Source organism: Calcarisporiella thermophila (assembly GCF_041956535.1).
Source record: "Calcarisporiella thermophila strain CBS 279.70 unplaced genomic scaffold VTP21scaffold_27, whole genome shotgun sequence".
Lineage (NCBI taxonomy): Eukaryota > Fungi > Calcarisporiellomycota > Calcarisporiellomycetes > Calcarisporiellales > Calcarisporiellaceae > Calcarisporiella > Calcarisporiella thermophila.
Genome location: NW_027192217.1, coordinates 298,265 through 320,765, shown reverse-complemented (window position 1 = coordinate 320,765; position 22,501 = coordinate 298,265). Strand labels below are relative to the sequence as shown.

The window sequence follows — 22,501 nt, the reverse complement described above, 5'->3', positions numbered from 1 at the left end:
TCGCAAACGCTGACTGAGAGGACATCATTCCCTCACCCTAAAGTTTAATTCTCCATAGCCACACCTGAATTACTCAACCACGATTAGCGGCCTCAAAATCTTGAAATTTGTGGCTGTGTTTGTGATGTGTTGAGGAAATTGCACTGAAACTTGGACTTTTATTTATAACATTATGTATTTGACTCTGGAACTTTGCGGGTGTGCATATTTGAGAGAGCAACACTAATTGGAATTGGAAAGAAGAATGGCGCTAAAAACTATAGCAGATAATGACAGCGAAAAGAAGCTTCCTAATCTCACAATTGAATGATATGACTATATATTAAGCATACATCGACTGAAGGGGAAATATATAGAGTGACTAATGATAAAGTACTCTGTGTCTTAACCAAGATTAAGCTATTTAAAAGAACAAAGCAGCTGCCATTGGCAAGGCTAGCATGGCGGCTCCGTTCTGAAGAGAAGACCCTGCATTCTGAGTCGTAGATGGAGTCGCGCTTGCACTTGCACTTACCAGTGAAACTGATGGGATACCGCTGGTTCTAGTTTGGGAAACCACTCCACTCCCAGTGGCGCCTGAAGTAACTGGAGCAGAGCCAGTGCTAGTGGGATTAGACGAGAATACAGGTGCAGAAGGGGTAGAAGACCCTGCTGGAGCGGAAGAACCCGAGGGGGGTGTAGAGCCACCGGAGGGACAAGCGCCATGTGCAGGGTCGCAGCTCGCGGCGCTACAGTAGCTATTACCCGGAGTCATGAATGCAGATTCAATTCATCGTGATAAAGAGATCAAAACTTACTTTTCATCCTGACCGCAAAAGCCCCATTTAGAACAGCTAAAATTAGTCGAGATGAAATCGCGTGAATAAATATTCGCAAGATTGTTTCGAATACAGGTTCGATTACCAATAGCCGGCAGGGCAAGAAACACCATTGCCACAGCTTTGGGCTGAAGCGAGAGCAGCCAGTATAGCAATCACCAAGAACAGATTGAGGAATTTATAATTCATCCTGGGAACAATATATGATTGATGTAATGAGGGAAGTAAGGAAACAACAAAGCCAATGCTGACCAGCCTAACGGAGGTTAAATAGCAGTTTGAGAATAGAGGTCCCACCCTTTTCGAGAATTTTGCGGCTTTTCTTTTCTTAATGACAGGTTGGGTCGAGAGGTTTCCTAAACTGGGAAGAGCAGGAACTTACACGGTTTTCTGGAATTGCTTGGCTCAAACTCTCGATTTAATCTAAATATAGCTGATAGGGGAAACTTTAAACGAAATTCCTTGGCATTTAGTCCAGGGGAGAATGGAGAAGCTTTCGACAAAGAGAATCACAAATCATAAATGGAAATGCTCCATTTGGTTTCTATCTCGCATGTAGGCCGAAAGGGGAGGTATATCTTTATTCATCTTACAAAGGCCCTAGATCTTCAAAAGGCATGGAGCAGAGGGAAATTTTTAGAAGAGGTGGAATAAAAATAACAGTACAAATATATAGCAAATGAAAGAAGGGTGAGTGGGCTAAATGAATGGCAAATAAACAAAAGGGGTAGGTTGAGTGAATGGGTGATAAAAGAATATGAGTAAGGCATAGGTTTTGTCGCATGGTTTTGCATTGTTTAGAAACGAGAGACGCTAGTATCTATTCAATGGACCATCGCTTAGGCTTATCACTAAGGGCAACTGCAGCACTATCAGTGTCGTTTATTTTTCTTGACACTAGGTAGAAAAAAAAATTGGGGTCAATGACATATAATGGGAAGGCTGTCTTTTATAAACGAATATTTACGATGATGCTTTAATCCCCGATCATAATTAAGCATGGCGGTAATAGACAGGGCAAACGTGATAATGGCCAAGAGCAAGCATGCAGTTACTGGAAATTATGCAATGGAATTTTAGCGATTAAAATGAAAATTAAGGAATGAGGCAGAGAAAAAAACTCTTACAAAAGAAAGTGAGGAATATACGGCTTCCTGTGTATTTTTCTCGATTCGTGTTGATATTTACAAGCTCGTATATGAAATAAGCCATCTGTCCAAGGTTGGCGAGGTTGGATATGATCGTGAGGACCTTGGATTCTCTCCGAATCTGGAAGAGTGAGAGATGGTTAGAGTGAAATGTTTTGATATACTAGGATATCTTCGAAGCATACCCCTAGGACTGCGAACAGCATCATCCCAAGCGTCACTAGGGTTGACAAGATTATGTGGCTCACTATTGATGAGGTGACCGACTCCCCTTGTGGTTGCATCTGAGGCTGCATCTGTGGCAATATCAGCACCAGATATTGAACGGAGAAGGCGAGGAAGAAAAAAAAGTCAAACTTTAGAATAACTTGGAAAATCTGATAAATCTTGTACATGTCTATCAACATAGACCTGGTTAGTCGTAGTTCCCACTATGGAGATGAATAAACACGTTTCCTACCCCGCATGGCAAGATCAGCACCAATCTGCTTGTAGATATTCCAACCGAACTCTTGATATAGTTTGTAGGAGAGAAAGGAGAATGCGAGAGAGCATACAATCATCACAACAATAACACATAGTAGCGGCCATGTGCTTGTTTCATAGCTGATGGAAGTCGCAAGTGTGAATACTTGGAACAGTTGGACTCCAGAGTAAATTAAAAGGGCGACATCGAAAATGGCTAGGGCGATTATTTGAATAGTGTTCTTTCGAATAATCTAAAAATTCCAAAAAGGACATAGGTCAGTATTCAAAATCCCGTCGCATTGCTGAAATTTAACTTACTGCATCAAAGGTGTACACTAGCTGAAATATTTGCGCAACCATAAAAAGGATATGATACACGCCTAAACTACGTGCATTTGCGAGTGATAATTCAAAATTGGGGGCAATTTGATTAATGGATTTGATGGATTCCAAGTGTGCAATTTGCTGATTGTGATAGATAAAAATAATTGTTTGTAGCAAGATGACCGTCAACACCTGTACTGTCGTGAGAAGAATAGCGAGTCGAGTCCAGCGGGAATCGCCAATCTATTACAGAAAAAAAAAAGAATGAGAAAAGTGGGATGGAAGCAAGCTCATTTAAAGGGGGACGTGAAAATATTGAAAGATTAGAAAATGGTTAACAATCTAGTGGAGATGCGTACCAGTCTTCTTAATAATGACATTATGATTAATCAAGATGAATGAATGGAATTGATTGAAAGTATGTTAAGTGGTTAGAGAAAATGGGATTAAGAGGTGAAATTTCCATGTATTATTGTTCCAATGAAAAAAGGGTTAGTATCACACAGTTCGGGGCACCACCAAGCGAGACATTTGGAAGAAATTTAAAAATAAAGCTAAGACTTATTCTATTTTTCCTATTTGACGTAATTTTTGCTTACGTTTTCTAGCATTACCAAGGATCCCTTAGAAACTATTACCCCTTCCCAGTATTGTATCCAAAGGGGTATTGATAAGAGCCTGCTTTGCGAGACTAAGATCGCGGCACTTCAATAAGTAAGAGAAAACTGATGTTGCATCCTCGGATGCATTCCTTGTGCCGCTCCATAATCCTTGCTGAGCCTCTGCAGATACTGGCTGTGGCTGGCTTTTCTGAAGCAAATTGCTCATATCAATCTTATATTGGCTGCATTATAAAATTTATAATGTAGGGGTACCGAATCATTTATGATTAATATGAATTGATTCGGAACTCCTAATATGTCAAACTAGATTTAATGTTGGCAAGTAATCCACATTGGCTTTCAATTCCTTGCCAAATATTACGATCTGACCTTTATACTCGATCAATAATTAATGTCAGATTATAAAATAAGGTCAGGAAAGCTGAGCTTTAAAGGCGATTCCAAAAAAAAGTAAGAATATTTAGATTTGCTCTCCCTCCTCCCTCCAATAGATCTGTCAACATTGAATCATCTTATTTTTAGGAAGAAGAAGAGAAAAGATCTCGATGAGGTTGAGCAAAAAGAAACACCTGAATCATTAGAAGGTAAATCCGATACATTTTTCTCATCGGGTAAAATTACACATGAATTTCAACTTAATTTTGAATACCTAGGCTGGATTCCCGTAGAGTCCCTGGACGATCTGACTGGGCCTATTTTTATTTTATTCAAAGCCGAACATGCACCTGTCTGTATACACACTGTTGAAGACTCTACCTCTCTACACCTCTCTCCTCTCTCTGTCTCACTCTCTGATGCCGAACCTACCGATGTGCAGCAAGTTTTCCTGGCGCAGCGATTGATGTCGGGGGAATATGCATTCAAGACAAGTGATGGAAAATATTTGAGCTGCGACAAATTCGGGGAGTTGAGTGTTGGTTCGACTGCAGTGGGCCCACTTGAAAGCTGGGCTCCAGTGGTGAAGGAAGCTGGGATAGCCTTCCAAACCCCATATCAAAAGTTTCTTTCGGTGGACGAGGTTGCAGGCGGTGGCTTGCGTTTACGCGGCGATGCAGAGACGATCGGGTTTTGCGAGCTCTTCCAAGTCAAGTTCCAGGCACGAAATAAAAGGCGAGCTAAGAAGGAGGCCAAAGAGATCGTGAATGAGGAAGAATTGGAGGTTGAGCAAATAAAACGATTCCACGCATGGGGCGGGGGGAAGATTGTGACCTCTAAGGAGGACACGCGTGAATTGAAGAGGGCAAAAAAGGAGGGGAAACTGTCGGAAGCAATGCTGGACAGACGTGTAAAGTTGAAGAGTGACAAGTTTTGTAAATAGAAAATAACATATAAGGACTTTGCGATATGTGACTGCACTGTGACTTGTATACTTGGCGTTCATTTTGCGCCGAAGATAAAATATTCACATACTTGGTTTCGTATTTAAGCACTCTTTTTCACCTCTGCTCTTTTGTGTTCTCGTTTATTTTCAGCTGAAAGAATACTTTGTAAACCATGCCAGTCCCTACTTCTGACCACGATCGCTCCGACGTAAGAGACTCTACTTCTGGATCTTATTGGGATTCATTTCCCGAAGGGGTTCGTATAGATCCAAGCGTTGCAAAAGAAATTCGTGAGCAGCTCTCGGAAAGCATCTCCGAGACGCGCTCCTCAATTGAGGGTGCCACGCGCCGACTCAATTCTCGGTTTGAGAACTTGAATGAACAGGCGGAGAATTCTGGTCAGAGGTGGCGTGAAAGAGAAAAAGAGGCAAGGCAGAGGTTGGAACAGGCCAGCGAAGATATCCGCCAAGACGTGGAAGCATATCGACAGCGTGCAGTGGGATGGGCTGACAGCACCTTACAAAATGTGTCCAACTTTGTTGGGGCCAGTGATATCAAAGGAGGAGGAGGAGGATATAAGGGAAAAGAGACCACTGAACCCATGGCCTGGGAAGAGTCAGCTGTAAATTTAGCCAACAAAGCGCGGGAAAAAAGGGATGAAACAGAGAAATATGTAAAGGAAACCGCCAGAGACAAAAGCAAATATGCATCCGAGCGCATGGAAGAGGCTAGGAACACGGCCCAAACGAATTTCAAAGGTCTAGAAGATTACGCAACTGAGAGGGCCGAAAATGCCCGCCATATTGTCAACGATATATTCCAGAATGCCAAAGAGAGAATGAGCGAGGCCACAACTCATATTGGCGCAAAGTTATCTGGGGGCGCTGGTGAGCTGGATACGAATGATAGCTTGCGTGGAGCCCTTGATGCGAGAGGAAATAGGGAGCGAAAGTTCAATAGAAAATACGACGAAACAAAGGAGAAAGCCATTGAGCATTTGGAAGAAACCGAAAAGGAAGCCCGAGGGTGGCTGGATCAAGTCAAAGAGAGCATTGGAGAGAGTTCCGAGAGAATAAGCGAAAGATCACAGTCCATGAGAGATGAGGTTTACAATCGAGCCAAAAATGCGCAGAATTATATTTATCAGCGCGCTAGGGACACTCGCCAGGGAATGAGTGAATTGACTGAAAATGTCAAGCACCAGTCATTTGGAACAGGGACTGAAGATCAGCTACCAGACAAGGCTGAAGGCTGGTTCAGTTCCTGGAAGGACTATTTCTTCGGGAAGTCCCAGGAGGCTAAGGAAGCTGTTCAAGAGAAAGCAAAGGGCATCATGGAGGATGCACGCGGATTCCAACGCAATGCGAAGGATCAAATGGAGCAGATTGCCGAAAATGCTAGAAGAGGGACCGAGGATTTTCAGAAACATGCAGAGGGTACAGTTGAGAGCGTGTTGAGAGGAGAACGCGAATGGTTAGAGGACTCGAAAACAGAGATTTTACGAGTGGCCCAAGATGCAAAGCAGAAGCTTGAGACCTCAAAAGCAGAGACAGAAAGAGATATGGCAAATAAGATGCAAGGGCTGGGCGAATGGCGTCGGGGTGTTGAGAAACAGGCCGGGCAGATTGGGGAGGATGCAAGGACAAGTTTGAATTCTTTCAAGGAAAACGCTGAAAATACGGTTGAGAGTGTGATGAGAGGAGAGCGCGAGTGGTTGGACCGCTCGAGAGCGGAAGTAGTACGGGTTACGCAAGATGCAAAACAGAAGCTTGAGACCGCAAAAGAAGGGACAGAAAGAGATATGGCAGATAGGATGCAAAAGCTGAATGAATGGCGTCAAGGTGTTGAGAAACAGGCTGGGCGGGTAGGGGAAGACGCGAAAAGCTATCTTAAGTCCCTTAAGGAATATACTGACGACACAGTCGAAAGTGTGATGCAAGGTGCGCGTGAGTGGCAACAAGAGTCCAGCAAGCAAATCTCGCAAGTCGGGAGTGAGGTTTCTCAGGGGTTAAAGCGCATAGGGGATGAAGCACGAAATACAGTGAGTTCTATAAACCAAGGCTTGCGGGATTGGACTGATGGCGTGAGCCGTGAGACCTCTCGTGTCGCGAAAGAGGCTAGCGTTATATGGGAGCAGACTCAGCGTGAAGGAGGCCTGCTTGGAAATCAACCAGAACCCAATTGGTATAACCTGAGGACACCAATGCCTTCGGCCGATTCCACTTACCGCAGTGAGACCAAGGTAGAGGAGACGCCTGCGCAGGTGGATGCCAATGCAAACCCGATCCAGGAAGATGCTAGTCTTTTGTCCCGTTTGTGGGGCCGTTAGTAAACCTCTTGAAATCAACAGCCGAGTGCAAACCCTCAGACTTCTAGATGCGATTTGATTATATACGTGTATTCAGTGCACAAGGAATAGTTCTAAAGTACTCTTTTTATGTAATAAGTAATGCGTTATTTTGTAGATTTTTTTTATCAATGATGCTTGTTAAACCGCGTTTAGATATGAATATATAACTATTTGAGCAGCTACGGTAAATATATTTTGGATCAACACAATTTCCCGTGGCCAATGGCCGCCGTGCAATATTTCTTTTCGCGTTTTATTACGACGCGTGACGGTATATTATTTATCTTCATCCATTTCTTTTACTCTCGTGTTTATATGCCACTCTCTCTGTTCTTATCTCCCCCTAAAGTATTCGCGTAGACGTTTGCATACACCTGTTCTCAGTGGTTCCTTAAACAATGTCGAAAAGAACAGTGAGGCTAAAACTCGGCGATTCTTCTTGTGAGAAGGCTCTGAACGAAATTACGAATCTTCTCCTCAAAACTAAAAAATGTATTGTCGTAACCGGCGCGGGAATTTCATGCAGCGCCGGGATCCCAGTAAGTTTATTTACACTTCCCTTTTCACAAGCTGCGCGTTTGCTCATCTCTTTTGGCTTAAATTAGGATTTTCGATCCTCAGACGGTCTCTATAATCTTGTCAAATCCAAGTATCCAACTCTTAGCAAAGGACAGGATCTCTTCGACGCGACGGTGTTCCTGAATCCAGATACAACTGCCGCATTCTATACATTCATAGGCGAGCTCAAGCAGTTAACGCAGCGATGCACTCCAACGCGCACTCACGCATTTATCCGACGCCTCTTTAAAACCGGAAGGCTTCTTCGTTGCTATACCCAGAATATAGATGGCCTTGAGACGAAAAGCGGGATGGAAACGCGGTTAGAAAATAATCCATCTGTGGTGCAGCTGCACGGCTCAATGGAGGAAGTGAGGTGCACGCTCTGCAATGCAAAACAGCGCTTTTCTCCACAATTATGCACGGTATTCTCGGAAGGACGAGCGCCTCCTTGTATGGAGTGCGAGGGAAGAAACGATGCTCGGCGTACCGTTGGGAGGCGGCCTTTGGCAGTGGGGCGAATTCGACCTGACATCGCGCTTTATAGCGAGGAGCATCCTCATGGAGAAACCATTGGCCGCATGCAGATAAAAGATTTGCGAGCGCAGCCGGATCTGTTGCTGGTCATGGGCACCTCACTTAAAGTGACGGGGATACGTGCCTTTGTGCGCGAAATGGCCAAGGCAGTGCATGCGCGTGGAGGAAAGGTCATATTTGTGAACCGTACTGAGATTGCAAAGGAATGGGAAACAGTATTCGATTATCATGTGTTAAGCGATACAGATGCATGGTCTGACCGGGTCGACAAAGCTTTGCGCGCGGTGAAGAAACAAGTTCCCTTGACGCGATTCTTGAAAGCAGCTAAAAATAATCTAAAGAAATCCAACAGAAGTAAGTCGTTGCATATATATATATTTCAGTGAATACCAGTCATTAAGAACGTGCTCTTATTCTCGCTGATCTTTTTGTTGATAGAAAATAAGAAGAATATCCTTGCACTGGCCACAAGCGGTAATACTGATGTCGATTGTAGAATAGAATCCGAGGTGATTTCTCCTACTTCAAAGAGTCCCAGAAAACGACCTTCTCCCTCTAGCGACAGTGAGAAAGAGAACTATGACATTTTGCAAGAGCGACCCTGCAAAAAAGCAAAACCAATGGAGACACCCAGTCCACGCAAGCGTCCTCGTCTCTCCAATACTTACCAAAAGGAAAGTATAGAATACGCCGACAGTTCTCCGCCAGTCAGTCAGGCGTGCGCGATGTTGAATGGGCGACGGATGACTCGACTCTTCACTAAAAAGCTTGCCGCGCTGCTTACGGCTTGACCCTGCTAGTTACTTGTAAAATTGTTGTACATACGAGTTCGTCATTTCGTAAATTCTACTGCTTTGATTTTCGTTTGTGTGCTTTTTATTATAATTATTGAATGAATAGATATTAATTTTCGAGTTTAACGAACTGATATGCTGCAAAAATGCTTCATGATGGAGTGAGACAATCACAGTCGAAAGATAAAATAGCCTTACAGTGCCAAGTTGATTGCCTTCACCGTCTAATCCCCGGATAAATGGCACTGAATTTAATGAAAAACATATAAGTGTATTCGAACTCAGGGTGCTGCCTCAGTCGTATATTTTAGCAAGAGATCTTGTTATCTGCAACAGATTTGTTCACAATGGATTAGGGATCTTATTCAGTTAATACTATCTCCTATCTGACCTTAATAGTAATATCAAACAAATATATGGCTAATTATACATTTAAAAATATTAATAATACAACAATTGTGGCACCTAGACTGGTTCTAGTTCTTGTTACTCCTCTTTTCTACCCTCATATAACCGATGGAACACCAACTCTGCCTCTTCATTTGCATGCACATGCTGGACAGATCCGGAACGCTGGAAGCCTAATTTCTCCAACAGTCGTTGCATGGGCAGGTTGTTTTCCCGCACCGTGCAAAACAACTTTCGGCTCTTTCCCAAATCACATTGCTCAAGCACTCTCTCGATTAGTTGTTGGGCGACACCCTGGTGCCGCCACGAAGGATGGGTCATCACTAGGGAGAGGTATGCATGTCCGAAAAAAGCCGCGGGCTGACAAATTGTGTAGCCAACAACCTGCATTTCCCCTGGGCCAGGAGCGCGGGCGATCCAGATTGAGTTATGTGAAAGAGCCCTCTTGATCTCTTCTCGACGTTCAGGATGCAATGGCAGTTCATCATCGCAGCCGCAAATATCGATGATATCATGCGTGGTGGCATGAGTTATCATGAGATCACAAGGACTAACTGGATTCATGGTCAATGTCAATCGGAGAATTTGAGAGAAGAATAAAAGAAAAGGGGGTGGCAAAGGAATTGGGATGGGAAAAAAATACTGAAATTAAAAGCGTTAAATGCACAGACCCAATGCTGGGGTTGGCACCTAAAAATTGATACTTTTGCTATTAATGCGGCAAAAAACGCTACATTCATCCTACACGCAACCATAGCCTGGCTAAGTCCTTTGTAGTCGTGATCTAACATGTTAAGAGAATCTGCTAAGCTGTAAGCTATGTTCTTGTCTAGGCAACTACCAAGACCTTCAGTGAAAGTCTAATTGAGTCTAGCTCCAGGTTGCCACCGTGAACATATCACATTATTAGGATGATGCCCTAGCTGTTTGGGAAGAGTTTTGTTTTGTTTCAGACGCCAATTCGAATAGTGAGGAGAATACCATTCAGTGAATAGCGGAGGATAGCCGATGCACTCTATTCCCAAACCGTTATATACTCAGAAAAATAAAGAGTAGTTCGCGGTAGATTTAGCATAATAAAGATTAGCTCAATGCACGAACAACCTGGAAAATTTGTGGAGTCGGTCATTTGCCCGTCATCTGGGAGGAGTCGGGTTCTATATCAAGCTAAAATGTAAATCTCTTTAGGTGACAGTGTAGCGTTCGAGTTCCCGGTACCGCGAAAACTTTAAGTAAAATGGGGCAACATATGTGGGCATTATTATTCTAAAGAGTTGAATTAGTATTCCTCAAACCAGCCAATTTAGGAGGGGCAGAACAACATCTAACTAAATACAATAGTTTCTGACTGCATGGTATCAAAGATAAGCACATAGAGAGTAAATAATTAATGAATGAACACTTAAGTATATATAATAAAAGATGGTAAAAAATATATAATTCATCTCATAGTATGTATTGAGTGCTTCTCGTTTCTTTAAAGGGGGCATCGAGTATTAGATAGGTAAATAGAAATGAAATACCACCGATAAAAAAAAAATCATAAGCCGCATTTTAGAGCTGATTCTCCAACTGCTTCATTATCTCGTCCAATCGATCCTCGGAATTGTCCCATTGAATATCAGCAAAATCCCTGTCCTCCTGTTGCTCCTGTTGCTCCTGCTGCATACGTATCATTTCCTCCAATAACCGGGGCAGAGTCACCTCAGGCGCATAGTAGACCGAGGTTGTGTTGCCTTCCGTGCTCATGTAGCTAGCCGGTCGTGAGCTGACTTCCGACAGGGTGGAGAGGAATGAAGATCGAGAGCGCTGCTCTTTGCCAAGGAGGAAATTCGCAATATCCTCAGTTGCGTGTCTCCCGTCCTCCTCCAGCATCCAACCTTCCTCTGCTTCCTCTTCTTCATCCAGTCCAGGATCTCGCTCCCCCTCCCGGCTCTCCCCATTGGTGGCTAAGGGAGTCGGGTTTCCGTCCTCGACCGACAACTTCTCAATCAGCCGCAGCAGCCGTGCGCTATCTCGCCCCTCACGCGCTCTTCGTCCGCTAGCATTTATATCATCCTCGGCATCCTCTTGCCCATCCTCTGCTTCAGCGTCTTCACCAAAAGGCACTGCTGCGACTAGATTAAACATCCCGCTTGCTCGCGTCTTGTTGCCATCCATCGCGGTCCAGAACAGACGGCCATCACTCATTTCGTACATTTTGACATGCTCTACTCCCGCGTTACCCTCAGTGACGATCACGCGATCTGCATCCTCAAAGGTGGCGGCAATGGATTTCAACTTGCGGCGAAATGCTTCCTCTTGCTCGCGGCGCTGCTCACCCTTTGCTCCCCTTTCACCGTTTTTATTCCGTTCCGAGTTTTGTCTTCCCTCAAGTTTCGCAAGAGCATTTTCCCATTCTTTTCCGTTATTTGACTCGTTCAAATAGCGTACCAGCGTCTCTGGCTGCTCCCTCATCTCTTGACTCGTTTCTGTAGATGCCTGCTCCCGATGACTCGAGGTGAGCGGCGCGGGCCTCATCAAGATAACGGTCTTGCGCACAACCGATGGGGCATCCGCGCCGGTGTGGTCTTCAATCGTTACCAATGGTGGGGCTAGGGATGCCGGAGACGATTCGGAATTGGGGGTTGAACTATTTGGAGGTGAATTCTGCCCATGAAAGCGCAGGTGGCTCCGAGGAGGAATGGGTGGGGGGGTTGAGAGCCGTTGTTTATCAATCGAATCCTGAGCCTGCTCAGGTTTGGCTTGTGGCAGAAGGTGCCCATCCGAATCGATATTAACATCAGCTGTCTTAGGAGGAGGTGTAGGTGGGGTCAGGTCCATGTCTTTCTCCTGACTGACCCTGTGCTCCTTTGAATTTCCCGCAGGATTAAAATTCCCTAGCGTGAGCGAGTCTTTGCGCGCCAAGTGAAAAGCCCCAGTGGCTGGTGAGTTAGGAACCGACGTGGTCGGCGCCATTGTGATCTCGCCATGATGTTTTGTGGTATCAATGCTGGGCTCGGGAATGATGAGTGGTTCTCGCGAGGGCGACATGGATCTAAGAGAGGATGAACTCGAGATAGTAGTGTATGAGGGGGCATAGGCATGAACAGTGCGTGCAACGACAGGTGCATTTATATTCCTTGCAGCTTTATCGCGAGTAAACCTCGAGCGCAGGTTCTCGTCACTGTAGAATCTTTTTGATATTGCTTTGGAAATGACGGGGTCGTCGTCGCTGCTATCATAGCCAATGGTCTTAGTTTGCGCCCGAGCTTTTGGAGGCGGCTGTTTGTTTCCGCCATTGGTCCACTTGGAGAAGAGTTTCTTTTTTCCGCTGAGAGAGCCTGTGTCGCTGTAATCGGATCGCCCATCCTCCTTTTCCGAATCTAACTCCTCCCGAGGCTTGTGCCCCGAGGAGAGTATGCCCTTGGTCACGCTCTTTTTAATTTTTCGTAATCGTTCCTGCAAATCCCCATTGGGGGTTGGCGCTCGGGGTTCATTTTCTTGCTTGAAGCTAGCAGCCGGCTTCCGGGTGGGTGCAGTATTGGAGCGCGGAAGAGGCTTCTCGAAAATGAACCTCGAGTCCTTCTCCAAGTGTGATGCTTGATTTTCGGCGAAGATTTGATTGTGTGGGAAGTTACGGTCAAGAAGTGAGACCGGGGGAGGAGGAGGGCGTGGAGGGGGCTGAAGCTGGAATACGGGTTGTATGGGCGATGGCGGTTGCGACGAAATCATCGATTGAGGTGGCGAGATTTTGGGTTCAGAAGCTAGATGATTTTGGGGAAACGTGGAGCCTAAATTGAAATAAGGGAGAGTTTAGCAGGGGCGATAAAATAAGCTACTCGGAAATCTGTATGTATACTTTTGGGAAGCTTTGGGCTAAGTGGAAGTGGGCTTGCAGCATGAGCGTATTTCGCAGGAGGAGAAATGGGAGGTGAGATCGGGGTCTTTTCCGGAACCATGGGAGGTTTGCTATATGGCCTTGGCGCATGATCTGGCTCGAGTGTTCCGCTTCCAGCAGATCTCGTCTCGATGGATGTCAGGGAGCCACGTGAGGATTCGGAAGGAGGCAGGCTTATATTGTCAGGCTTTTCGCCTGCATATAGTGAAGGGGCCTGGGCCACTAGAGGTGGAAGCTCCTTGTGAGTATTTGGCAAGGAAGGGACTGGCTTGTCTGCTGGCACTGGTGGACTCGGAGATGAAGTAGGAAGCGGAGTTCGCACGGGGTTAGGAGCGGCTTGCTCCACCACATCCAAAGGCAAGGCCAAACCAACGGTTGGGACTGGAGAAGAAGCTTTGCCCGGAGTTGGGGATTGCTCTATGCTAGCTTGCCTACTCTTCGGCGCATTGTCTGAGGCGGGTCGCGGAACAGGCTCATCCTTGAGAGGGGGGGGAGGAGCGGGCCCCTCGGCGTTGTCGAGTATCTCCATCGCCGGCATATTCTCTTCTCTGTTTTCGTGAGTGCCGCGGCTCTCCTCCGAGGCTCTATGGGATGTATTTGAGAGCACCTCTGGCGAATGTTTGGGATCCACGCTGGGCGGCTCCGTCTCCGGCGAATCCTCGGTATTTTTTACGATACTGATCCCTTCTCGATCTCTGAAGGATCGGTTGCTAAACAAGGGAATTTTGGCTGCGTCATTCCGCCGTTGCTCAGCAACCCAAGCGCTAAGCTGCTGGTTGTACCTTGCTGTCTCGGGTGAGAGTTCTATGTGTTTCTGCTCGACGCCCGCGGAGACATCTTGGGGGGATTCCATCGCGTAAGATGGTTGATTAGGCAGATTGGCAAGGGGTTTCTCGGAGTCCGAGGGAGGGGTATCCCTTTTGAGGATATCGAAGCGTGCAGCGAGATGGGGGAGGATAAGTGAGGTGCGGAAATCATTTTCATCGGGTAAGCCTTGCAATTTGGGAGTCTCGGCCTCCGATTGGGGCGGGATATCCTCAGCTGGCTTGCGACGTTTCTTGAATGATGGCTTCAGCTTGAACATTATGCTTGTCTAAGTCTAGGTGGGTTTCGGGCAAAGGGCAGGAGAGAGAAAGGTGGGAGGGCACAGCCAGCTGTGCAAATGGGAGTGGTGGTATGCAGCGAATGGACAGGTGGGATAAACAGAGTGATGGGGAAACAAAGAGATTTGTGAAGCCCCGATTTGATGAATGTAGTTATGCAACTCTCTAAAACAATGGAGGATCCCGTCCTATAGTCAAAAGATATGAGACATTATTTCCTTATGAGCCCGAACGGAAAGGGAAACAAAACATACCCGACTTGGTTTTGGTTTCAAGGCATCCAAAGACAATGGCCCTGATAAAATGAATGGGCGGCTTAGGCGAGCAAACTCGTTTTGTATCACGGTGGTACATTTAATCAGCGATCCTTTAATTGAAGTGCATCTGCTCCGAAACCCTCTCCCGCTCCCTAGGTTACGAACCTTGAGCAACGGTGCCGACGTCATCGCCGGTATGTCAACTTCCAGGAAGGCGCATTCCAAGAACGAAAACGCCCCGGGAGAGGTTATGCAGCTCGCCGCGCTTGTCTTTTGACACCTCTCTTCAGGGAAAGGAGGGCGCGTGAAAAAAATCCGAATTCCTAAATCCCAGATTGTTTATTCACCCCTCTGGGCCCCAAATTGGGGAGGCTTGAGCTTCAATTTGCTCCAGCTCAACAAATGCTCGCACTTGATTGATTAGCAGCAACAATGGAATTAAGAAATGCTTGCATACAATGGACAAACACGTATACACACAAAATGACAATAGAAAAAGGGGGCTTATTTATAGCGGCTAGTCGCTGTTCCTAGATAAACAATCATCCATAATATAGAACCATAATATAGCGTTGGAAAATGGATATAACATAGGATTCTATCATAGTATATAATATTTCTTGTCAATGGGAATGGGGTATAAGCATAAACAAACTTCGGCCGGCCGACTGCTATTCGACGTCCTCGCCGCACATCTGCGCAGTCTCCTTGGGATCCATCGTGGCCCTTCCGGGGCCAAGCACCATAACCACGGCACACACTCGTCCCCGCTGCTCCCAGAACTTGCCCAAACGATACTTTAAGATCCCTCGCAGCGTGAGCTTGAAGGGGCCCTTGGCTAATTCCGACCACTTGGACCTATCCTCTTCGTATCTTTGCCGCTCGAATGCTAGGGGATCCTGCAGCCGCACCTTACTCGTCGTCACGCTCACCAGCCCGGTCCAAATCTCCCCTAGCCCCACCCCTGGGAACAAGAGCGGCCTCTCCATCCTCCGCACCGTCCCCAAAAACTCCTGCTGTTGCCTTCTGCCCCCATCTCCCTCCCCGTTAAGGCTGGACGCAAACAAAAGGAGATCGACCTCATCCACGGCTACGTCCACTATGTTCCAATTACGCCCGCGAACGTGCAGGTCAAACTGGAGCTCGTTGAGCGTGGTGGCCACGTCGCTTACTTCGCTCACTTGCACCTCTGTAAGCGGACGCATTGAGAGGGAAACAAGGGCCGCAGCAAGGGTAAGCAAAACTACCAGTACCATCGTAATTGCCAGGTTGACCAACATCTGACAAAATGCACTGGATATTCAAATAGAAAAGCGGCACAGATGTTAGCGCTCTACCTATCGAAGGATTGATTGTAAATTTCTTTGAGGGAAAGCGGCTGCTTACCTTCTTCGCTCCCGCTCACGTAGTTCAGGGGGGATGGGCCGACGGCGAAAGGTGAGAGGTGTCTGCGCGTCTTCATACAACTCCCATTGTTGATAGTATTGGTAGTGTGACAAGGACGGCGATGACACGGCACCATATCCAGGCGGAGGAAACGTTGAGTGTTGCTGGAGGGGAAGCCTTGGACTCGACATCCAGATCATGTTATTATGCTTTGCGACATCGGATCGTAGCAGCGGCCGCGGTTGTGAAAGGGAGTCCATCGTGCTCACGCTGCCGTTTGACGCCTTGCGTATGAATCGGAGCGGCGTCACCTCGTTGCCACCTCCGCCGTCACTGCTCTCATAGCCTGAGTAAAATCGGCCCCGGAGATGATCAAGTTTCGGATGGGAGGGCAGGTAGGGGCAGATATTCCCTCCATGAGGGTTCTCAGGATGCAGCTGGCCGCATGCACAGCTTGGCTGAAGATTTTGACCGCCTGGATGCGAAGAGACTGAGGATTTGCGTGAATGGGTATCTCTATAGATGAAATGCTCTTGCTCTTCGGAATCTAGTCAATAGAGGGGGGGGGGGGAGGTTATACACGCAAAATAGAAGGAGGGCGTATTCAAGTGCCTGGTACCTTCAGCTTCGCTAACGGCGGAGGCAATATTAGCGGCAAAGATTTCGGCAGGAGTCGACGCTTGGTGTAATGCAGGGCGCCTCTTTCTTTTGATTCGAATGGACTCAGGCTTCCCTTTTGAGCTGATATCATGCTAAGGGTAAACACGAGAAGATGAATTACACAAATGGATCCCGTGCAAAAAATGACAAGTAAGTACTTGAGACGACCCGCGCCTACTTTTTGAAGGTGGTTGACCCGCCCATAATGTTCCTGCATCCGAGTAGGCCGTCTCCACCGTCATAACGCGTTCTAGCTTGTGTCGCTTACCACTACTCTGAGGTGCATGAAATTCGTCCTGCGGCTGCTGCTTCTCTTGGCCCGGGAGTGGGGGTGGGAGCGGCGGAATCTTCCTGCCACGCGAGCGGTGGGAACGTCGGAAAGACGGGAGTGAACTTGACGGTGTGGTTACGTCGGCATCAGAAATGTCATCTAGTAGGGATGAGGAGGGTTGGAGGCATGGAGTTGAAGGGCGTGAACCAATAATTGGAGGTGTCGCAGGACGCAAATCAGCCAAAGCATGGCTGTTCCTGTAGGAGACTTCGCCGACTTGGGGCGATGCAGGGTCAGCGGTGGGATCTAGAGCTGGAGATTGTGGAGTGGGAGAGGAGGGACGCGACGATTTAGAGGCTCCTCCCTGTGGTGTTTTCTTCATCTTCAATTCTCAAAATTAGTTAAATATAATACAGGCGTCACGCGAAATTACCCATAACCCTCTTTTCTAAAGTTAAATTAAAGAAGAAACAGATTTACATAGAGGTGCCAGAGGAAGAAAACTACACAATCCACGCTCGAAAGACCAAAAATAAAATAGACAAATAAATGCGAAAGGGTTATTAATTTTACTAAGATTCCTACGACACAAAAGGTGCATCTGAAGCCGGATTTCGAATAGTTTAAATTTCAGGGGGAAGCGAGATTGGCCTGAGGAGCCTCCCCGCGGTCTCTTCCAACTCGAATAAAATAACTTTGTTTTTCTTGGCTTCTAGAATATAAAGAATAGTGGTAAAATATATATATAAAGGGGAGAAGGCCGTCGCTAGCGAAAGGAAGGCGTAGTAGAAGAGCTCAAAAAAAAAAAAGCATCCATTCTCTCTAGTTCTCAGTGACAAAACAAAAATGAAATATTAGTTTTTCACGAATATATCCTTTTTTTTTCTTCTTCTTCTCTTTTCTCAATTCCTTCTCGTTTTGACTCGCTCGAATCTCCATTAGCCTCGTATGAAAATAGCCTTTTCCAATCCTCCATTCTTTGCTCGAGCTGTTCTTCCGGGATGATCTAATCCAAGCACATCCACCCGCCAGTCCACCTCCAACTCTGCCAATATCACGGAATCCGCCTTTTTGATCCCGGCCTCCACCCCCACCTCCTCCTTCATCATCTTGTCTCCCTCATCGTCCTCCTCCGTCTCGCCAAGGTAGGTCACCCCACCTCCTTGCCTCAAGACTGCAACCCGGACCTTTGCAAACTCCTTCTCACCCATGCCGAGTCGAGCCTGCAATCTCTTGAGTGTCTCCTCTAACATCTCTCCAGAGCGCGCCAAAAACCGGAATGGCAGCCCGTGCAACATATGGGGGTCCCGATGGAAATGCACCACGTCGATGATGCGATCGCCTTCCGAGAGCTCTTGCTCTTCGGAGGGCACCTGCTCGGCGTAGAGGAACGCTTGCTCAGGAATATCCGAGATGAACTCATCGCCTCGCAGGATGCGCGAAATGCGGTGCTTGATCACCTCGACGATGCGAACCGCACCCTCGCACTTGACGCGACTGGATAGTTCCTTTAGGAGGGTGTCCACGGTGGCCGCCTTGGGCAGCAAAAGGTCGTGTGAAGATTCCTCCTTCAGGTTGCTCCCCATCCACGAAACCGTCAAATATCTCTTATTCTCCAGCTCTAGTATCGAAATATCCAACACCTCGTAGAACAACAGGCTATTCCTCGGGCCGCCGATGGTTTGTCCAAGCATTTCTGCGAGCAACACGTAGGGGGTCCTCCGCACCACCGTTTTCGGCAAGTGAAGCGGCTGGCTTGCGGTGGTGAATCGGATTTTCATGGGGTCAGCAACTCCTAGGCGAAGAGCAACCGCCTTGGCGACGTCGTCGTAGTTGGAGCGATTGCTCAAGGTGAGTTCGAATTCAGGCAGCTCCTTGCTAGGGATCTTGGGTTTGAACTGGACGACGAGCCGAGTAGCAAGGAACTCGTAGTGCTTTTTCGCGGAAGTGCACCGGCCGCTAATCTCCAGTTCGGCAGCCCTAGCAGAACATATGGAAAATAGATGCATGAGCATGAGCCACGACTATGCCACTCCCGCGTCGTGCGAGCAAGATAAAAGAGTAACTTACTCGGCCGGAGAGATATCCTTCTGCACGCAGATAATATCTCCGTCCTGAATCTCAGCGGCAGAGAAGCTGTTCTTTGGGTTCATGGCCTCGATCATGGTCGGCTTGATTTCCTCGAAGAGTAAGAGGGGGGTGTTGGGCGGGAACTCGAGCCGCTCCCTGAGTTGGGGCAAGATGTCGCCCACTTTAGAATTTTTGAGAACATACATGTGGCATATTCCTCTACCAGTGGGGAGAAGAGACGACGTTAGTATGCACCAGGCGGAAAGCTTAAGAGCAGAGCGAACAATTACTCTATCGTCTGTGTCTCCAGATTAAAGTATTTAATAAAGATTAGAATGTAGTTTGAGCCCTCTGGCGGGAACATCATTCTCTCGTTGAGCGGGCGCTCGCCATACTCTAGGTACAGCTTCAAATCCCCCGTTCGCGAAGCCATCTTGTCACGCACCGTTTCCATGGTGAGCCCGGAGACCGCGTCATTCTCAGGGATACAGGAATCGGGCCGGATGGTTTTATTCTGCCGGTTGACCATGACCCACAAACGGATCTTTTCGGGCGGGAGGGAGAAGTGGGTGGCAACGGATTTCTTGAATGAGGTGTATCGTTCAGTTTTGAGCACACGAAATTCGGTCACCTCCGAGAGCGGGAAATTCTTGTCGTCAAAATTGGCGAGATCAAAGCCATGGTGCCGGCGGAACGTCTGCTCCGTAATGACGCGGCAGGTCACATACAAGTGCATTTCCTCGCGCTCACGCCGTCTTGCCTCGAGGGCCAATTTCTCGGCTTCAATGCGCGTTTCTATCGGCAGTAAAGAGTGGTTCCCCACAGGTTAATCTCCATCTCGGGCGAATGCCGCGAAAGCCGGCAACACTCACTTAAATGGGGGGGAATATCATCGGCCCCTACTGGTGCGAGGATGTTGTCCATCTCCGATTCCCGAATGTACACCAACATATAAGCGTTCGTGAATCGCTTTAGCGTTCGCAAACTGGTTCGTAGGTTGGTGCTAAGCGGCGTGGCCTGGATGAGCTCGCCCCCGTAATTATCCTCGAGCACCTCCTTGTCCGTCACAGGAATGACGCGATCATCGTCGAACTTGAACCATTTGCCATCCTTCTCGGGTTTGATGAGGGCGAAATAATGTCCACCATGCAAGTCGCCACTATGCACAAGCACGCTATAAGAGGCACCAGGGGGTCAATGTGCTGCTAACCATAGAGTTCCCCTTCAATAAGCATATAGTTACCCATGCAAGTGATATTTGTGGGGTTTTGAACGGTCCGCTTCGGGGGCCAAAAACTCCCCCAAATCAATTTCGAATGGGAACTCGTAGCGATCATTTATCTAATACGAGAGATGGGGTCATTTCGAGTGCAATTGCAGTCAAACTTCAAATCCGTATACCTTCACCATCATATCGCGTTGGATATCGTACTCAAATCGCTTTAATTGGAGATGCAACACAGGAGGGAAGCTCAGGAAACTCACTCCTTTCTTTGCATCCTGAAGGCCGTATCCTTCCGCCATATACTTATTATCGCCCTCCAGCGTTTCTTCCGCGATATATTCTTTGAACGAATCCATCAGCGTCTTACACCCTTTCACATTAAGTTGAATGTCTATAGGAGAGGCAAGGGAATGCGAACGCCGTAAGAAACGTGGCCACGCATTCATTCAGCAGAAAAATATATAAATACCATAATAGTTTTCAATCCGTGAGGACTCGTAATCAACGTTTATACACTTTATATAGCTTTTCATCTTGCCAACGAACAGCCGGTCAATGGCGCCGTCCGCAGGGGTGTTCTATGTTATGGTGCCAAGAGCATTAAACGACGGAAATCACCAGCTATTCAAAGATGCGTCCTACCTTCATTTTTGCTTCCAGGTGATCTTGTAATACTCGATTGAACTCCTGTACGTCGTGTTGCATGAACGAGTCAAGAGAGTCCCACCCAAATGATTTGGTGAGCTCTGTCGTTCCAACCGCCTGATCTGAAAATTGCAAGTTGTAGAAGACACGCTGTAGTGCAAGGGCCATACTCTTGGAGGGCTCGTCCTTCTCGGTTGGTATCTGATACACAGCCTAAAATTGAAATGGCCACGATCAGCTTTGTTCGAGGCGGTATGTCAGCTCCAAAAAGAAAAATACACCAACCTTGCGGAAATAGTTTGTATAATAGAGTGACTGCAATATAGAGTTCATGTAGCAAGTGGCTCCCTGATTATTCAAGCCGACGTAGCCTGTTTCTTTCTTAGAGTCATAGCTATTGTTGGGAATGGGATTCAAGACGTGTTAGAGTGATAACAATGCGGAGTAGACAAGTGGTATATGCTTACTTGACAAAATTATGCCACAATACACCAGTCGTGTCCTTCATCACACGCACAAAAACTGATATTCTAGTCTCGCCATTTTCGATTAGCGGGCGTTGCAATTCGTGCCCATCGAATGCTTTTCGGAAATCAACAAATCGAGTGAAGCCCCAATCTGATTCTTCGATGGTGAATCGGTGATGGGCCTCTGATGCAAAGGTAAAAAAAAATAAATAAACAAGCTTCAATAACCGGCGGGAATATTCAGATAAGCTGGAGGGGAGGAGTCACTCACGGTGAAAAATATAAATATTTGGATTGTGAGGATTCGATATGACAAGAGCAAACTGTGCGCAGACATGCCAGCCTTCCGGTGCGCCTTGGGGATCTGCAAAGTCCAGGTAGACTGAGATTTGTTCGGGAACGTTATTGCCGGCAGGAAATAGAAGGATACGCCTAAAAGTAGGAGCCAACTTCAGCATATTGAAGCAGGGCGGAAACACATTACAACGCTTTACCATTTCCACCCGCCGGCATCGAATTCGGGACCTGTCGTTCGCCGATTTAGCGATTTCCAGTCCTTTATATCCCAATGGTACACCTCAAAATCTTCCACCTCAAGCTGCATGTCCGTCATACATTTATTCGCAAATTGCTCATCTAAGATCCATCAGAACCATCAGCGAAAACGGCCTTGAATGAATCAAGAATTCGACTTACGATCTAGCACGGAGGGAAGATCTTCATTTAGGTTCTGTTGCGGAGGCTTATTCAGGGTATTTTCAGGGGAAACTTCCATTGGGTCTTCCTGTAAAAACGATCAGGATTACGGAAAATGCTTACGGAGTGTGCTTCGTGGGTTGCCTACCATAGTCCACGCTGAAATTATTTGTGTTACGTAGTGAAGGGAGAAGAGAAGAAGGACGAGAAAGGCAGGCGCGATGTGACTTTGGACAATGTCCGAAATATAGTCAAAAACAGTCAGCTTCAAAGTGATTTCGAATTTTAAGCTAACTCTTCCTAGACAATGGTAAATGATCGCTGTGAGAAATGTAATAAAGATTTGCCAAGCTGATCAAGAAACTAGATGCCACCGGCGTACCACTTTTTTAAAGGGAATTCCTGGGGGCTCTACAAAATTCAATCAAGGCGGGATAGCAGATTACCTTAGAGGCTTTGGTTGATCTGAATCTTTACAACAATTGGATTTA

At 46.8% G+C, this 22,501-nt stretch overlaps 9 protein-coding genes across 9 annotated transcripts; 3 read left to right on the top strand and 6 right to left on the bottom strand.

Annotated features, from left to right (window-relative positions):
- Positions 1 to 403: 403 nt before the first annotated feature.
- On the bottom strand, positions 404 to 1,007 carry VTP21DRAFT_6517 (uncharacterized protein; the record flags this gene model as incomplete). Its single annotated transcript, XM_069397156.1, has 3 exons — positions 404 to 737; positions 798 to 833; positions 904 to 1,007. The coding sequence occupies 3 exons, from the start codon at positions 1,005 to 1,007 to the stop codon at positions 404 to 406; spliced, it is 474 nt and encodes a 157-aa protein (XP_069247032.1).
- Positions 1,008 to 1,638: 631 nt separating this feature from the next.
- VTP21DRAFT_6516 (uncharacterized protein) lies at positions 1,639 to 3,138 on the bottom strand (the record flags this gene model as incomplete). The annotated part of the gene is made up of 7 exons (XM_069397155.1): positions 1,639 to 1,715; positions 1,786 to 1,872; positions 1,946 to 2,087; positions 2,152 to 2,363; positions 2,427 to 2,685; positions 2,753 to 3,001; positions 3,118 to 3,138. 7 exons carry the CDS (start codon positions 3,136 to 3,138, stop codon positions 1,639 to 1,641), a joined length of 1,047 nt encoding a protein of 348 aa, XP_069247031.1.
- A 634-nt stretch (positions 3,139 to 3,772) lies between these two features.
- Positions 3,773 to 4,699, top strand: VTP21DRAFT_6515 (uncharacterized protein; the record flags this gene model as incomplete). The annotated part of the gene is made up of 3 exons (XM_069397154.1): positions 3,773 to 3,831; positions 3,904 to 3,965; positions 4,035 to 4,699. The coding sequence occupies 3 exons, from the start codon at positions 3,773 to 3,775 to the stop codon at positions 4,697 to 4,699; spliced, it is 786 nt and encodes a 261-aa protein (XP_069247030.1).
- A 176-nt stretch (positions 4,700 to 4,875) lies between these two features.
- VTP21DRAFT_6514 (uncharacterized protein) lies at positions 4,876 to 7,032 on the top strand (the record flags this gene model as incomplete). Its single annotated transcript, XM_069397153.1, has 1 exon — positions 4,876 to 7,032. One exon carries the CDS (start codon positions 4,876 to 4,878, stop codon positions 7,030 to 7,032), a length of 2,157 nt encoding a protein of 718 aa, XP_069247029.1.
- Positions 7,033 to 7,451: 419 nt separating this feature from the next.
- Positions 7,452 to 8,939, top strand: VTP21DRAFT_6513 (uncharacterized protein; the record flags this gene model as incomplete). The annotated part of the gene is made up of 3 exons (XM_069397152.1): positions 7,452 to 7,592; positions 7,659 to 8,502; positions 8,587 to 8,939. The coding sequence occupies 3 exons, from the start codon at positions 7,452 to 7,454 to the stop codon at positions 8,937 to 8,939; spliced, it is 1,338 nt and encodes a 445-aa protein (XP_069247028.1).
- Positions 8,940 to 9,428: 489 nt separating this feature from the next.
- On the bottom strand, positions 9,429 to 9,914 carry VTP21DRAFT_6512 (uncharacterized protein; the record flags this gene model as incomplete). The annotated part of the gene is made up of 1 exon (XM_069397151.1): positions 9,429 to 9,914. One exon carries the CDS (start codon positions 9,912 to 9,914, stop codon positions 9,429 to 9,431), a length of 486 nt encoding a protein of 161 aa, XP_069247027.1.
- Positions 9,915 to 10,904: 990 nt separating this feature from the next.
- Positions 10,905 to 14,314, bottom strand: VTP21DRAFT_6511 (uncharacterized protein; the record flags this gene model as incomplete). The annotated part of the gene is made up of 2 exons (XM_069397150.1): positions 10,905 to 13,123; positions 13,192 to 14,314. The coding sequence occupies 2 exons, from the start codon at positions 14,312 to 14,314 to the stop codon at positions 10,905 to 10,907; spliced, it is 3,342 nt and encodes a 1,113-aa protein (XP_069247026.1).
- A 947-nt stretch (positions 14,315 to 15,261) lies between these two features.
- Positions 15,262 to 17,289, bottom strand: VTP21DRAFT_6510 (uncharacterized protein; the record flags this gene model as incomplete). The annotated part of the gene is made up of 4 exons (XM_069397149.1): positions 15,262 to 15,883; positions 15,977 to 16,523; positions 16,596 to 16,728; positions 16,795 to 17,289. The coding sequence occupies 4 exons, from the start codon at positions 17,287 to 17,289 to the stop codon at positions 15,262 to 15,264; spliced, it is 1,797 nt and encodes a 598-aa protein (XP_069247025.1).
- Positions 17,290 to 17,845: 556 nt separating this feature from the next.
- VTP21DRAFT_6509 (uncharacterized protein) lies at positions 17,846 to 22,161 on the bottom strand (the record flags this gene model as incomplete). The annotated part of the gene is made up of 14 exons (XM_069397147.1): positions 17,846 to 18,887; positions 18,978 to 19,196; positions 19,268 to 19,772; positions 19,850 to 20,151; positions 20,221 to 20,318; positions 20,379 to 20,593; positions 20,672 to 20,780; positions 20,845 to 21,060; positions 21,133 to 21,241; positions 21,315 to 21,498; positions 21,586 to 21,746; positions 21,809 to 21,950; positions 22,011 to 22,098; positions 22,159 to 22,161. The coding sequence occupies 14 exons, from the start codon at positions 22,159 to 22,161 to the stop codon at positions 17,846 to 17,848; spliced, it is 3,393 nt and encodes a 1,130-aa protein (XP_069247024.1).
- Positions 22,162 to 22,501: the final 340 nt, after the last annotated feature.